Source organism: Echeneis naucrates, chromosome 4, assembly GCF_900963305.1.
Source record: "Echeneis naucrates chromosome 4, fEcheNa1.1, whole genome shotgun sequence".
NCBI lineage: Eukaryota > Metazoa > Chordata > Actinopteri > Carangiformes > Echeneidae > Echeneis > Echeneis naucrates.
In genome coordinates, this window is record NC_042514.1 from 18,355,981 (window position 1) to 18,371,505 (window position 15,525).

At 40.5% G+C, this 15,525-nt stretch overlaps 1 protein-coding gene across 1 annotated transcript in view; it reads left to right on the top strand.

Annotated features, from left to right (window-relative positions):
• raver2 (ribonucleoprotein, PTB-binding 2) overlaps positions 1–15,278 on the top strand; it is a 62,737-nt gene extending 47,459 nt beyond the window's left edge. The window contains exons 6-16 of the mRNA XM_029500604.1: positions 1,495–1,615; positions 5,006–5,088; positions 5,190–5,288; positions 5,925–6,036; positions 7,928–8,271; positions 9,457–9,565; positions 9,964–10,127; positions 10,720–10,827; positions 10,972–11,073; positions 12,882–13,100; positions 14,941–15,278. Of these exons, the coding sequence (XP_029356464.1) occupies positions 1,495–1,615; positions 5,006–5,088; positions 5,190–5,288; positions 5,925–6,036; positions 7,928–8,271; positions 9,457–9,565; positions 9,964–10,127; positions 10,720–10,827; positions 10,972–11,073; positions 12,882–13,100; positions 14,941–15,081 (1,602 nt within the window). The 3' untranslated portion in view covers positions 15,082–15,278. The remainder of the gene's footprint in view (positions 1–1,494; positions 1,616–5,005; positions 5,089–5,189; positions 5,289–5,924; positions 6,037–7,927; positions 8,272–9,456; positions 9,566–9,963; positions 10,128–10,719; positions 10,828–10,971; positions 11,074–12,881; positions 13,101–14,940) is intronic.
• The last annotated feature ends 247 nt before the right edge of the window (positions 15,279–15,525 follow it).

The following is a 15,525-nucleotide window of genomic DNA, read 5'->3' on the forward strand; positions in this document are numbered from 1 at the left end:
CATCAGTAATCCTTTGTCCTCTGGATGTGACAGTGGAAACAAGGTTGACGTGAGTTGCAGTCATGCTGTGGCTCAGGGGCAGATGAGAAGGAAATATCACCATCCTGCTAATGTTGTTTTAAATAGCCGTATCTTTGGGCCAGTCAGTGAGTTCTGCTGCCACACTGGCAGCGATGGGGAAGATCTACCAGCGAAAACACTGCTCCATTCCACTTAACACAGGCAAATTCAATAGGAATTCATTTGAGCCTGTTGAATTCAATTTCCACAGCTTAATGAGAGATTAAATTCATGTTCAGGGAATGTGGACTTACAGTGTGTTCCAAGAAATTCTGCTCATGTCAAATAAAACATAAGCTGTACTAGTAAATGTCCGCATCTGAAGGTGTTACACAAAGCACACAGGACGCAACAACAAATACGATGAAATCCACACCTCTGTGCATACCGTATACAGGAACCCCCAGTCGCTCACCTGGGGCCATTCAGTCCTAACCACGGGTTAGGGGTTAGCTAACCATCCGTTCCCTCTGCCCCTGCTTATCGTCCACCACTGGAATAAGAGCAGACACACACAGATCCATATATGCTGATTGTAGGCGTGTTGCCTCCAAAGGCACAACAACTTTGTATGCACACAGTATACAAGCCAGTCACATGTGACAGGATAGAAACTCCACCTTGAGCAGAAATCATTTTGAGGGGACGCGCGACTTTGAAGACACGCCTCTTCCATGACAATTCAGCAAGAACAGAAAATGAACCTTTCCTCTTCAATACATGAGACCCGTAACACTTCTGTATTCATCCTTAATCTCCTTTTGACACATAGGATCACTTGATTTCACTTACATTAAAAAAAAAAAAAATCTTCTCTACTCTTGGATTTGAAGAGAAAATGTAAAGGCCCCAGAAATCTCTTGCCTATTGAGGGTTTTTTTAACGTGTGATATTGTGCATTAGGTAATAAAATGTTTTTTTGTTTTTTTTTTAATAAAGATACATGGCAAATACATGGCTTTAAAGTCTTAAAGACTGTTTTGCACACTCTATTGCATTTCAGGTATTCACAGGTTTCTTTTTGCGCTTTGTTTTATACGCACAAAAGCTTCAGAAAAAATGGCTCAAGAACAGACTTATGGATTCATTGTTTGACAGAGGTGGCCACTGCTTTTTCTCAAGATACTCCTCAAAGTTCCCCCCAACTCTTCTTCCTTGTTTATTATATTTTACAGATTTCATCTTGCCCATCTGATCCACATCCATCCATTCCCCTGCTGTTTCTTTCTTGCCTCCTTTGTGTCTTTTGTCTCAAAGATTAGCTTCCCTCAGCTGATCCTGCAGATATAATGATGATGTAAACTTGTGTAATAATTACCATGACCATCGGGGGCCCAGAATGATGACATCAGAACACACTGTACTACAGGCACATACACTCAAACACACAGGACTTCCTCTAACTTTTGTGTATATATCCCTTTTTCTCTCCAGATTCTGAGTAATAGGAAAGGTCTCTTACCAGAACCAAACCTAGCCCAGTTATTGACCAGTATGACCAACCCTGCTGCGCTGCAGATCCTCATGAGACCGTACCACACTGGGAAACGAGGAGGTATGACTGTGGATGACTGACAAATGCTGTGGCATGAAACATATAATTTTCGGACTAAATTTGAAGTCCCAAGACTAAACTTCAGAAGTTAAATGATATAAAGGCATACTTAAAGGCAAGAGGAATTTGTAATTCAGTTCTGAACTGGTCTCAAAGAAACCTAAAAAGCAATTAATCCAGTTTTCTCAAACAAAGAATAATAGTCTTAAATTTTCATGTTGCCTTGCCTGCTATTAACAATTACTGATGTACTTAGCACTCAAACCAAGGTCTCCTACTCAACTGAAGGTCTTGGCTGCTTTTGTACTTTGGAGTAAAACTGAGTAAAATGAATGAATGGAAGTGTCTAAGGATACGCCATGATGAACAGCTGATCTAATGCTTGAGCTGATGATAAAAGGAGAGAGAGAAGAGAATGCCATTCTACAAAGCCTTGTTGCAGCAGCATCTAAAGCTCTGGATCATTGTAGTTGCATCACATTAAACTCAAGTAAGTGAAGAAACAGCACATTGTGACACAAAACAAAACTGAATGAGCTCCAAATTCATGAATATAGATTTAGAAAAAATGTGAAAGTCGCATACTGTATGCCAGGAAGCTCTAATTGTCTGAATTTAATTCCCTCCTTTTCCTGATCAGTTCCATATATTTATTTAATAGTTTTATTGGTTAAACTTTCTCCACTTGTGTATTCCTACCATGTTCATTAATCCACAAATGGGTCTTGGGTCATAGTAATTGATCCGATATATATCTAGGAATTATTGCTTTATCCAGCTGGGAAGTATAAATTTTTATATAAACGGCATTAAATGAATGGGTTCCGACATCTGGGATATTTTAACATAAAAATTTGAAATGGAAAACCTGCGTGCCAAGATTAACTGTTTACAGCTTTTGTGTGAGTCTTTAAATATAGCTTGCACTTTGTTTTGTTGTTCATCAATTTTAGTGTAATTCCCCTGATAATGAGATAAATGAAAACTAAAAACATTCATCTCAGAACACTTCTATTTAAGACCAGACTTGCACCCATGCTGCACATTTGAATTGAAAATAATCCACATTTGAATTGAAATAATCTTAATGTAAATTTTACAATCGGTTTCCTGTACTTGCCATTTGAGTAGTAATTCCACTTCTTGAGTTGTAATCAGCGATTCTGTCCCTCTGCTAAACTCCTTCTATGTACTGTAATCACTTAGTCGAAGGCTTCATTATTTGATGAATGGCTAATCAGGTATTAAAATGAAATCGTGTGACATTAGCTGAACAAATGAGAACAGGAAGAAGAGAAGATGGGAGAGGGGGAGCTCTTTTAAAGAAGAGCAAGCACAATTAAAGTCTAAAATTAGGTTCTTGATTAAATGTTAAACTTTCTCTACCTATTCTGGAGGAAGCTACTATTAGCATTGACGCTTACATTCATTATGAGGAAGCCTTGAGAAGTAACATGCGCACACACAACCCAGAGAAAGAAGGTTTTTTTCTGTATTTAGGTTGATTATCATGTTTCCTATCATGCTAGCTTGCAACTTTGGTCCAGGTGAACGTATCAAACAAAACAGGAGGTGTTTTTATTGTTATAAGAATTATTATTATTATTATTCAATTCTGCTGTAGCCATTTTGCAAGGTTTCTCACCATTAATTGTGTGTCTCTATCACAACCTTGCAGCAAGCTGAGCACACCTCCAAATGAAGACTGAGAACAAATGTTTCAATCAGTATCAGTGACAACAATACAAACAAGACAATCACTGTAAAATGTAATCTAGTACAATGAATAGCTCGATGTAATTTAATCACCTCAAAGGGGGTTGAGAGAATCAAAGAAAATAAATGTCACCTAACTAGTATCTTTTCCTCTTCTCTTTCTAATAACCTCTCTTAACCAGTACCAGATGTCATTCAGTGTACTTAAAGCTGTTAAAAAGAATTACAAATCACCAAATTTTGTTTCCTCAAAAAAAAAAAAAGGCTTTTTGTGCTATTAAAAAGTCTGAATGTTAATTTTTAGAAATCTTTGATATTCTCTTTCCTGCAGTAATGTCTGTTTTGTATGTTACAGACTCTATGAAGCAGACAGTATTACAGACAGTTACAGACAGTATTAAGCATTTCTGTATATTATGTAATTGCTGCTGTTTAATCCGACAGCTACAGCAGCTGGGAAGATCATCATCTTAGGCTTGAAGGGTGAAGCTTTGTATTTATCACTTTTTATCGATATTTTTACTGTGTCAAGAGTACAGACCACCCAAACGACCTGTGTTTGTCCAAAAATGTTAATTTCGAACAAGTGTTAACACCACCACAGCCCCCTCAAGTAATGTTAGCATGGAAAAGTAATGACAACAGGATGTTTGCCTGGTAAAATCAGTCTCACCCATTCTGGCTACCATATTTGTAATCATGTGTGATTTGCACACCTGGCAGTCCTCCTTTTTCATCATGATATACTGAGTAAAGTCCGCATTATTGCAAAGAGCCCTGTTAGTGACTACTACAGTGTAAAAAGGCAAATGCAGCACCTGACAGTGACTGTGACAGTACAGGCACACTCAATACAAAATAATGTCTGCTCACCTGTGAACATTTTCAGCACTGTACATTTTCTAAGTACAGCCAGTAGTCTGCTCCTCAATCAGTTGTCACCAAGTTTCACATTCACTGCAAGCAAATGTTGTACACAGAGCCCTACAGATGATATCAGTATGCGTTAAATAACGCATAGCAACAGCCTCAACTGATTTCCCTTCGACTGGCTTCAGTAAAAACTATTTCTCTGACCATTCAAGGTCAGTGTCATAGTTATTGGAATTTTGAATTCTGAAATCACCACATCAACACACTGCCTGTATTTAATCTCTCAAATTTTTCTGTTGACTTTTGTTCGTGTAGTTGTTGAAGTGTTGCAGGTTTTTTCTACTTCCTGACGTGAAAACAAAAACAGGCAATTACGCTAGACAAAGATTCCTTGAGGGGGGTGTCAGAAGCATTAACATAAAAAAATGAAAGATGTTTGAAGTTCAAAATTTCTTTTTGAACTTTTTTTATTTTTTTTTTTCTATATTGATCTATTTTTTTAATAAGCATTTTTTCACTGAGGTATCCAACATCAAAATGTAATTTAAACTTTGAAAAGTACGAGGCAAGCACCAACATAACATATCAGTCTGTTTTTTAATGTGCTTGTTATAACAGAAGGCCGTGTGATTACTTGAAATGTGCTGGAAATGACTTATGAATCAGTTGTTTGACAAATAACAATATTCCCCCTGTCTCTGTTTATTCATATGATGATTAATACATCAGTGGAAGTCAAATTTAAAAAAGAAAAGCGCACTGCGGCCCTCTGAATCATTTTGCTGGGTCTCTGTTTTTCAGGGAAACACGGGCGTCACACCAGCCTGCCGTTCCTCAGACCTCCTCTCACCACAGCTCTGCTCACACTGGGAAAAGCACACCAGGTCGCAACAATGTCGGCATGTGTGCAGTTCTTTTGGTGTGTGTGTGTGTGTGTGTATTGTCAGGTTTTTCCGGTAATGTATGTTTTTCCTTTACTTTGCAGAGTGCTATGCTTGGCAATGGACTTGTCCTCCAGAACCTCTTGCATATGCAGCTCGCACAACAACAGCTTCTTCACATCAAAGACAAACGCATTAGTAGTGTAAGACACTTTTTTTTGTCGGAGTGTGTGTGTGTGTGTGTGTGTGAGAGAGAGTGTGAATCATTTGCATAGGTTGGTGGTTAGTCAGAATCAGAAAACTTTATTTATCCCAAAATGGGAAGTTTAGTTTGATGGTTCCCAGTCATAAATTAATAAACTAACTAATAAAATAAATATCAATATAAAAGAGAACCACAGTTTTGTGATACAACACCACACAGCAGCAACAGTAAATCAATTCAACACAATTCAAACTGCCAGTGACAGCAGCTCAGCACATGGTGTGCAGTGGATGGTTGGGTTTAAGCATAGTTGGGAGCACATGTGCAAATATAAATTCAGCTTCAGCACTTTTTTCTTCCACTTTTCAGACTTTGATGTTTTCCCTTTAAAGTGTCTGGTGTGCTTGCTGATGTGAAAGAGAAGTCAGACATGCACAATACTGTGTAAATGATTGTGTTTATACTGCAGTCTTTTTTTTTTCTTGTCTTCACAGATTATAATATTGCCTTTAAATGTTTTTTTTTTTTTTTTTTTTCGTCTTCTCATCTCCCTTCCTGTTTATTATTTTATTGATCACGCCTCTCTTTTCACTTGTGTTGCTCTCCATCTTCCTCTCCTCTTTCTTCTCCCTAGGTATCTAGTCTGCTCGGGGACCCATCCAGGCTGCTGATGCAGAAGGCGTTGTCTTTGCGACCTCCAGGTCTTGTGCCGCTGGGCAAAGGCCTCCTGGGAGACTCCCCTACTGGTAAACAGCGCCAAGTGTTAAATGATTTCATGTAGTTACCGCAAACAAGTTTAGTTGCCTTGTATAATGAAAGGACTGCCCATGAGACAGTGACACCAACAGCGTCAGTTGTGTGACACCCAGTTTCTGCCTCTGAAAAGCCAGTCATCTGCTTCATAAAATATAAAAAAGACACAACGAGGCAATCGTTTTTTACACTGATGCAAAGAAAAGCAGCCAGTTTATTAGGTACACATTGCTATAGTCAAATTCTACATTTGTAAAATGAAGTAATAAGTTAATAGCTAACTGTCTAATAATGGTGATCAACACCCTGTTTCTGGTTTGTACTGTAAAATAATATTTCAAAATGCTGAACAGCAGCATGGTGGAAGATTTACTGTTAAATCTAATCAAGCGGCACGCTTAAGAGGATTGTTATGTTATCCTTATATAGACTTCCCCGTCGTGAGCAGAGCACTTGCTGTTTTGACCAAACATGGGCACCAAAAGGACTACACTGCTGCAATACTGAGAAATTATCCAGACATTTTTTTTGTTGGCGTCAAGGCAAAAATAAAGATGATAAAAGCATTTTACATCCACCACCAATAACAATATTTATCTCTCACATTTACTCTCATCAATAAATCCTGACTCCATCCTCAGTGAATGTGCTGAAGGTCAAAGCAAATATCCTCTTCATGTTGTTTAGATAAGTGAGCTGTAGAGGTATGTGATTCCATGCCCAAGGTCCACAAAAAGAAGACAACCTGTGCCTCACTACCCCGGTTTGTATTTGTATTTCTGACGTGTAGCAGCTGAGAGCAGAGAAATTTAGGCTGATGAACACGTGGAAGGATAGGCAACTAACTTTCCGTTGTCCGGCAGTCTGCTAATCATGTGTCAGGGTTGCCTGCGGATTGCTGAATGTCTCACGATTATACACTACTCTGCATCGCATCCCAGAGAAACTGCCGTGCATCTGCAATTCAAATATCCAACTGAGAAAAGCTGTTTTAAATGGAAATGATATATCACAGACTTTTGCATGCACAAACACAAGCAGTTGCGTGCATGTCTGCCTGTGTCTGTGTCTCTCTTAGATTGTGTGTATGTGTTTACAGTAATGTGAAGTGTCTAATGGGAGGGTTTTATCAGTGCATGTGTCTGCTGGGATTGTTAGCTTAAGGCTTTTTGGAGTTGATTGTTTTTTTGTCATACAGTGGAGCCCATTTTTCACAGCAATATTGGATTCATAATGAGCGCGACTTTGTGTGTGTAAATTTGCTTTATTGTGTATGTGCATCTTTTAAATAATGTGTGTTTTTGCGTCTGAATGTTTCTTGTGCCTGTGTATACATGTGTGTACATATTAGTGTTTATTGAGCCCTCGGGTGAGCGTGGTGCAAAACGCCGGGCTGTAAATAAACATGATAAGTGATGATGAATGAGTAGGAAACCCATTCTCAAATATTACAACTGGCTCTACAGAGATGGGCAGGCTGGGTTCAGTTCCTAGCTGTCTGCTGATTCGTCTGTGTCCAGAGAATACGGAGCGACTGACGGTCATCTGTAAAAGCCATTTCATGTGTTTATCTGGGATCTGCCCCCGCCTTGCTTTCATTTCCTTTGCTGTACTTTGTTTCTCTCTGCTGTTTTTAGGTTTTTTTTTCTATCCTTTGCTTTACTTAACCTTTCTTTCTTTCTGCTTTCTCACATTCGTCTTTTTCGCTTGTGCTTCCTTTCCTTTTCTCTCGTCTTTTCCTACATTGTGTTTCTCCGCCTTCCTTTTCGGCCTTCCTCTCCGCTTTCCCCTTTTGTTGCTTAACCATCATCATTTTCGCGCTCTTCTTTTCTCCTCACTTCATCCCCTCTCCTCATCTCTTTTCCGTCTCTTTCTCTCTGGCAGAGTTGGGCCAGGAACCGGTGCCAGCGTCTACCCATAATGCCTCAGTGATGTTATCAGCGGCAGGTGTGATGCCATACCTTCAGGGTCGAGCAGCAGCAGGAGAACAAAACAGCACCCATTCCATCTCCACAACCCCTTCTGCTTCCTCCTCTTCTTCCTCCACCACCTCCTGCTCACAGCCTGCTCCGCCTGGGACGATGGTGAGCTCCCAGCTGCAGGGACAGAGCTACTCCTTGGGTCTAAGTAACTCAGGCCTTGGCCCACCTCCACCTAAACCCCCTGGAGGGGTTTATACATCAGCAGGCCAGCACAACAGTGCAGATGGATGCCCCCTGGCTGGCATGGTGAGTACGGCATGTTTGAAGGGCACAAACACACACACACAGACACACACATTATCTGTCTCTGGATCTATCTCAGCAGAACGTTAACAACTATTTTGATAGTCGGATCATTATCTTATCCTACTAACCTCTGTTCTATTTGAAAGGGGTCATAGGCTGTGGAATAATTTGTCTAATTGTCTAATTTGTGGGCTAAATAGACATGGCATGAATGGGACTTAGATATCAGTTTGCTACGCACATTACTGAGCTTAAAAGGAAACACAGAATTGCACTCATTGGGCCCCATTCACACGCTTCAGTGCAGAAGGTTCGACGGGACGATCATTGGCTTGTTGGAGAAAAGTGGGAGAGGGTTTTTGTGAATGGTCAGTTACGACTATCAGTGGACCGCAGCACCAATTAATTAACTTGAAATCATCAGATTCACTCACGTAAAGATAAGCTCTGAACTGTCTGTCTCTTGTGGGTATTTATTCCTGGTTTAGCTTGATTGGGTTTCAGTCTCACTCAAAGCACACACATTGAGTGGGTGTAAGACTAAAACAGCCTCAGTCCCCCAAGATGTCTTCCTTTGGGACAGTCTCATAACACACTTCTGTCTCATGCCTATTTACAGATGCAGTATTAGGCCTGCCTCAAGTCTGCCAGTCTCTGCGCCTCAGGAATTTCTGCACATTCTGAATACACACCTATTGAGCTAGGCCTGGTTTAAATAAGACACTGCTATGCTAACAGCATCATCCATAATAAGTCGGTGTACAGAGATAATCACAGCTCTAAAGTTCTTCAGGGAGCTAATTCCAGTCCCAGCCGTGTCTTCTCTAAAGTCTCTCTAATGGAAGGAAAGTGCAATTAACAGAGAAAAGAATTCTCCCAGGTGTTGACAACCTTGTCAGCTCTTCTGTAGTTCATCAAAAATCTTTATAACTTTATTACTTTAGGATGAAATTGCTTATGTGGCTGACAGTGCAGGCCACAGTATCATTTTTACAGCCCCAGAAAACAAAAGATAAGGGAAATGGTTGAGGCTACAGACAAACCTGAGGTTGAGGGGCCAACTGTTCAGCAACAAAGTTTGCTATAATACTTAAAATCTACAGTCTACACTTGTTTTCTTTGCCTAGCAATTCCCAGCAGTGGCACTGTGAATATTACAGAATATATGTCTTTCTGTGTCTTCAGGTAAGCAGTGGTCAGAGTTCTCTGTTGGGAGATCCTCCTAAAGAAGTCAGGCTGCCCTCTAATCCTTACCTGAACCTGGCCAGTGTAATGCCAGGGGTGGTGCTACAAGGTACTAAACCACATCAGCTGCTCATTCAGCACTCGCTGTAAGGCGAAAGCATAGCGTTTCTCTACTTTTGGCTTTGATACTTATTGCATGACTAGAACATTACTGGCAAAGTCTTTCATCTCTGCTAAAGTACAAAATAACACAAAATAAATGTTTCAAAAATTGAGGACTTGTCAAAGGAATGCTGAACCAGAAATCTGTCTCAAGGTTTGAAAGGGTTATCTACAGAATGTAGCTCGCTCCTTCACATAAGGACAGTCAGCTTGAAGACGCTTCCTCAGTTCAAGAAGTTGTCTCACTCACTCCAAAGGAACGAGCTACAAAACTACATTCCCCCCCCCCCCCATTTCTCAAGGGCACAAGTAGCAAGTAGTTCATTATTATCCCTTTTTCCTCAGGATCAGTGGGGAGTAAAGCCCAGGGAGGACAGCCTGGCTCTGTTGGTCCTGTGGTCTCCCAGGGCTCCAGCTCCTTCTCCCACAGCGCTGCGGCTACAACTACTGCGCCGTACAGCACTGATACCACCGCTGACTACAGCCAGTACAACCAGGCCTACACACAGGTACTGCAACACAATGAGTGAGCTGTAACTAGAAGAGGCAGGAAGGTCTAAGAGACGAGAACGGTTGTGGATATTTAGACAGATAGAATGAGCAAAGAGCCTGCCGTGCGTCTTCATCTGTCCCTGCTCTCTTCCTCTCTCAACGATCTGAACAAATCATGAAGCCTCCCTACTGGCTGTCTCTCTTTGTCTCGCTTCCTTTTTTTTTTTTTTTTTCCTGTCATTCTGTTTTTATCCGTCCCTGCTCTTCTCGTCGTGATGCCTCCTCCAGAAGCAAGTGCCATATCTGATATTTGAAGCACGGTGCAAACCAGATTTTAAATGTTAATTATAATCTACTCATCCAAACAAATCAGTCATGATGAGATAACCCATACAATGGTCGTTTTAATGTGTCTATAAAGACAGACAAAAGGTAGACAAAGGAGAGGATCAGGAGAGCTGTCTTCAAGAACAATGGTTAATCAATGAAAACGAAAGAGGAAAATAAAGCAGGAATTTGCAGACAAAAGAAGTATGACACAAACATTAATTTGTCTGTTCCAGTGGTTCCTCACCTGTGTGTGTGTGTGTGTTTGTCTATGTGCCACAGGAAGCCATGCAGCAGTGGTACCAGCACTACCAAGCAGCACAATCTCACACCTATAACACTGCTGCTCCACAGGACAGCACAGCCACAGACTACAAGGAGCACACTCAGGTGAGCCACGCGCTGCCCTTTGATTATTTTATCACTAAATCGTTTTCCCTTCGAAACGCGAGAAAATGCCGTTATGCTTTGCCACAGAATAAGGTGAGCTCTGAAGCTGTTTTTCAGAATAAGGTCTGCCTTCTTGTGTTCCAGCCTCCACCAGTGTCCACTTATGGGGATTACAGTTCCTACATGCAAGCAGTCACTCAGTACTACTCCCAACCGGCAGCAGCCAACCAGGCCTACGCCAGCAAGGTGGACACACAACACACACGCACTCTGACAAACCTTAATCTTCAGGGCTAACAAGTCTAAATTCACCGTTCAAAACATTAAGGGGACACATAAATCACACACTGGATCTCAATGATCAAATTATTCAAATTGAAAACCTTAACTGGTGTACGCTGCATATTTTCTGAGAAAGAAAATGATGTGGAATCCGTAATTATTAACCCGTTAAATTCAGGATTCACGCTCGCAATGAAAATCTGAATCACAGGCTGATCCAACTTGTTTGAATTTTATCGCAGCAACCCATAATTGGACTCAGTAGTTCATACATAGAGGCATGCGTGCCTCTATTAAACATCTGGACACGCTCCTGATGAGTTTGCCAGTGGTGTCCTGGGGGAAGTCCTGCACAGCCTGTGGCTGGACCTGGTGGCATCAGCAATTCATGTTATCCCACAGGTGCTTAATAAAATTTAGGTCAGGGGAACACGAGGGCCAATCAATAAAATCAATGCCTTCATCATCACTCTGGCTACTTGAAGCCCAACATTGTCCTACACTGGGAGGAGCCTAAGGGCCACAAGTGCGAGGACACTCTGTCTTAGAATTCCCCTTAGCTAAGAGACCTGGTGTTACACTACGCTGACTACGCGTTACCTTCATTTTTTTGAGCAATGTAAAATATGGAGCCTCACTCTCTGAAATGCCACACATAAAAACTACAGAGCTCACAGCTCACACTCTCCTGCTTATTGGACAGTGAATTTTGCAGTGCCTCTTAATTCCTATCTACTCTAATGCTTATATAAAGTGCTCTGCGGGGTATTAAATCTTTCAACTCATATTAATTCATTTGAAAGCTCATTAATATGGTTGTACAGAAGTTTTTAAATCTAGCATGAGAATTAATGTTTTATTCTTTTCCTCCCAAAATTAAAATTAGATATTTTTAAATTTTCACAGTTGAATAAACTGCTTTTATTTCAATTGTTCAAAAGAGATTAAGATAAAAATGATGTCTCACTCTATCTTTTCCCATTTAAAGGCTGAGTCAGCCTTTATATTATATGATGCTGAAGTTGGACTTACAGCCTTGGTAAAGGTGATCGGGGAATGTTACTAGAATTAGCCAAGTAAGATTTTCACTGTTAACATATAAATGTCACAAAGGTGCTCATTCGGACTTGAGAACAATTAATGGGGAGGGATGTATGTCTGCAAGGGACCTAAGGGTGCTGAACCCACATCCCATGTAACATTTAAACACACTTTCTCTCAAAGAACACAAAGACGAGTTGACAGCAACATTAATTATTGGTGTTCAAAGTAGAAGTACTAAGGTGTTTTTTTGGTTTTTTTTTTAAACAGCATCTAAATTTCTGAATATTCTATGATCTCTGAGGAGCTCCATATAAAACAGTACTTTTTAAAAGCCAACTCCAATATTGGAGTCATCCAGTCCAGCAGGTGACGTGTAAATGATCTGGGCTGCAGCCCTCGGAGCAACGTGCTGATATTTACATGCTGTTTGACTGTGTATTTATTTGGAGAGGGTGACCTCTCTTTGAGACACTGATACCCTGTTAGCGGGGGAACATCACTCTGCACCCAGCAGCTGATACCAGCCTTCTCCACCATCCCTGTCTTGGCCCATCTGGTGAAAGGTGAACACTATGTAAAAGCAGGAACTGCTTTCAGTCCTTAACCAGTGATATACCTCCCAATGAAGTATTATTTAGAGCCCTTTGGAATAATATCCCCTTTGTTTTGTTCCAACTTGTCCCATTATGCGGTTATATATTTACCATGTCTCTGTGTGTTTCTTGAAGGAGGTCGATGTTTGTAAGCCTCTGGGAGTCTCTCTGCACGCTGTCAGTAATGGTGCGGCTCCCCCGCCGGCCGTCCTGCCAGCCGCTGCCGTGCTCCCAGCCTACAGCACCCTGCCTTTAATGCCTGGATTCCTTGGGGCACCTCACCCAGCGGCAGCCGCTCCGAACCCTGTCACACACACACACACTGCCGCCACAGACTGGAACACCTACTACTATGTGAGTTCACCATCTAAAACAGGATGTGATGCTTCAATTGTTTCTGCCAGTAAAACGGGTCAAAAAGTTTTTTTTTTTTTTTTTTTTGCTGTTGTGTTACTGTTACTTATATTTTGAAGTGGCAGTCCAGAGTGAACACACTCAATGTGAGAGCAATGATTAAATCCAAAGATTTCATATTTCGCAAAGGGATATTTCTTTTTTCCATTTCAACTTTATTTCCACTATGTGGTTTTTTTGTTTGTTTGTTTGTTTGTTTTTTTATTTTTTACAATAAAGGACCCACAGGGGATCACAGGGCTTAATCAACATGAAATTATTATTATTCATCATCATTAGTCATTCTTCTTCATCTTTTTCTTCTTCTTATTATTATTATTATTAGACACTATTATTCAATTAAAAACAGCAAAAAACAACCTGTAATTGAAAATACTGAGTGGATGAAAACTGTATTTCTCTTTAAGCAGGTCAAACAGCAGCACCAGCCTGAGACTAGATAGGATTGACTGACGGATGAGATTTCTGTGAGGGAAACTGTTTAGCTTGTGAATTACAGAGCTAATAGATCGATGTGCAAAATTTTCATTTTGAAAACAGAGCTGGAGCACAGCTCATAGTTAAAAGTAAAAACCATGAAGTCTGTGTGTGAGTGATGATGGAGGCAGTGACGGCATCCAGACGTGTGAGCTAAGCTCTGCATATAGAAAGATCTCTGTTTGTTTGTACAGACAGTCTCTGTGGCCTTGTCTTAGTGGGGATAAGACTTTAAACTTTTAGCCTACAACACACACACAATGTTTGCATTGTTTTCAAATTCTGCAGCTAGTCGGTCCTTTCTCTTCACGTTACTTCTTTTTCGGGTTTCATGTTCAGTGACCAACCTTTAAATTCAGTGCAGAATCGTCATCTACCCAGGAAGGAAAGAAAAATATGTATTTGGAAAAAAGTAGCACACGTTGAAAGTTTAAAATTACAAAAGAAAAAAAATGTATATGATTTAACGCCACATTTATTGTCTTCACTATAAAAACTGAGCTGAACTCTATCAAAAAAGTCAAGAGTGTCTGCATTTTTCAAAAACCCTCTCTGCGTTGAGGAAAGAACTCAAAAATCACAATTGTAGCAGAATTATGAGTATTACTCTGAACAGCAATGACAGCTGAGAAAAGCGAAGTACAATCCATAAAAAAAGCCAGCTTTCCCATGGCTTTATGGAGCTACAGAAGATGAGCCCATTGTCAATTTCACCATATGAACTGTTAAGGTCAGGGAGTGACAGCCACTTTACTGTTGGCTTTCAATTTAATATGTTTGTTCTGAGGTTCTAAAAACGCACCAAAGCTAAAGGGAATTGTCTATTAAGAAGTTTCCAGAAAAAAAAGCTCCTTAAAAATGCCACATTCCAATGAAAGCATGAAGTGGAGCAGAAGCAATAAGGACAAGTAGAGAAATCTCTCTAGGAGGTGGCAGGACATTTATAGAATTAATGAACCAAATGTTCTTTTTCACTGTTGCAGAATGAAAAACCCTGAAGTCAAGTTTGAACTTCTAACCTAGAATCCTTCAACATGCCAGACGTTTGTGAGCATTAAAATGAGTAGTGTTAAAAAAACTGAAACTCCTTCAATCACTCTCACGTCAAGAGTCAGAAGGAAAAGAACAATACCACTCTTGGTCAAGTAAGATGGTGGAGCTGCAAGCTATCTTATCTATCTCATTAAAAAATATTTAAAATAAGCGTCACGTATGTCCAAACGTCTCCAACTTTTCCTTTAAGTGCTGCGGTTTACCCTTTTCATTCACCTCTAACTCCATTCCTTTTTCTCTTTCTCCTCAGAACCAGACCAGGGGCCATAAGAGAGAGTACCCTCAGTTGGCAGTTCAGGAAGTGACATCATCAGATAGTGCCTACATAGGGCAGCACTCCCAGGGCCTGGGGGGCCAGTACGCTGACTACTTTAAGAGGAAGAGGCTCTAGTATAAACCAAACCACCTTAAAGCCTAAAGCTTTTGGAGGAAGACACAAACAGTGTCTGCTGGATGTCACAGCTCCCTCTAGTGGCCTTTCAGTGGCTGCCATTTTGCATCCCTAAAGTAGGTATCGAGATTAATAGAATTAGGGTTGCAAATGGCTCAAGTTAAAGCAAGCCATAGTGCTCTTTGATCCTGGCACTTATATACACAAATGCATCCACAAATACACACACACACACACACATACACAAACATGGTGTTGCTTTTGTCCTGTTAAAGCCTTAACTCTTAGGATATTGTTTCTGTGTCAGCTCTACTTAACTAATATTAACTTAGAACGTCCACTTTTTCTAGTATAACGTTAACTAAAGTATATTGTATGTGTGTGTATAAGCTGCTTTTGTATTTCCAGCCAGGCGATCTGACTGTCTTAGGGCTGGGCTTACAG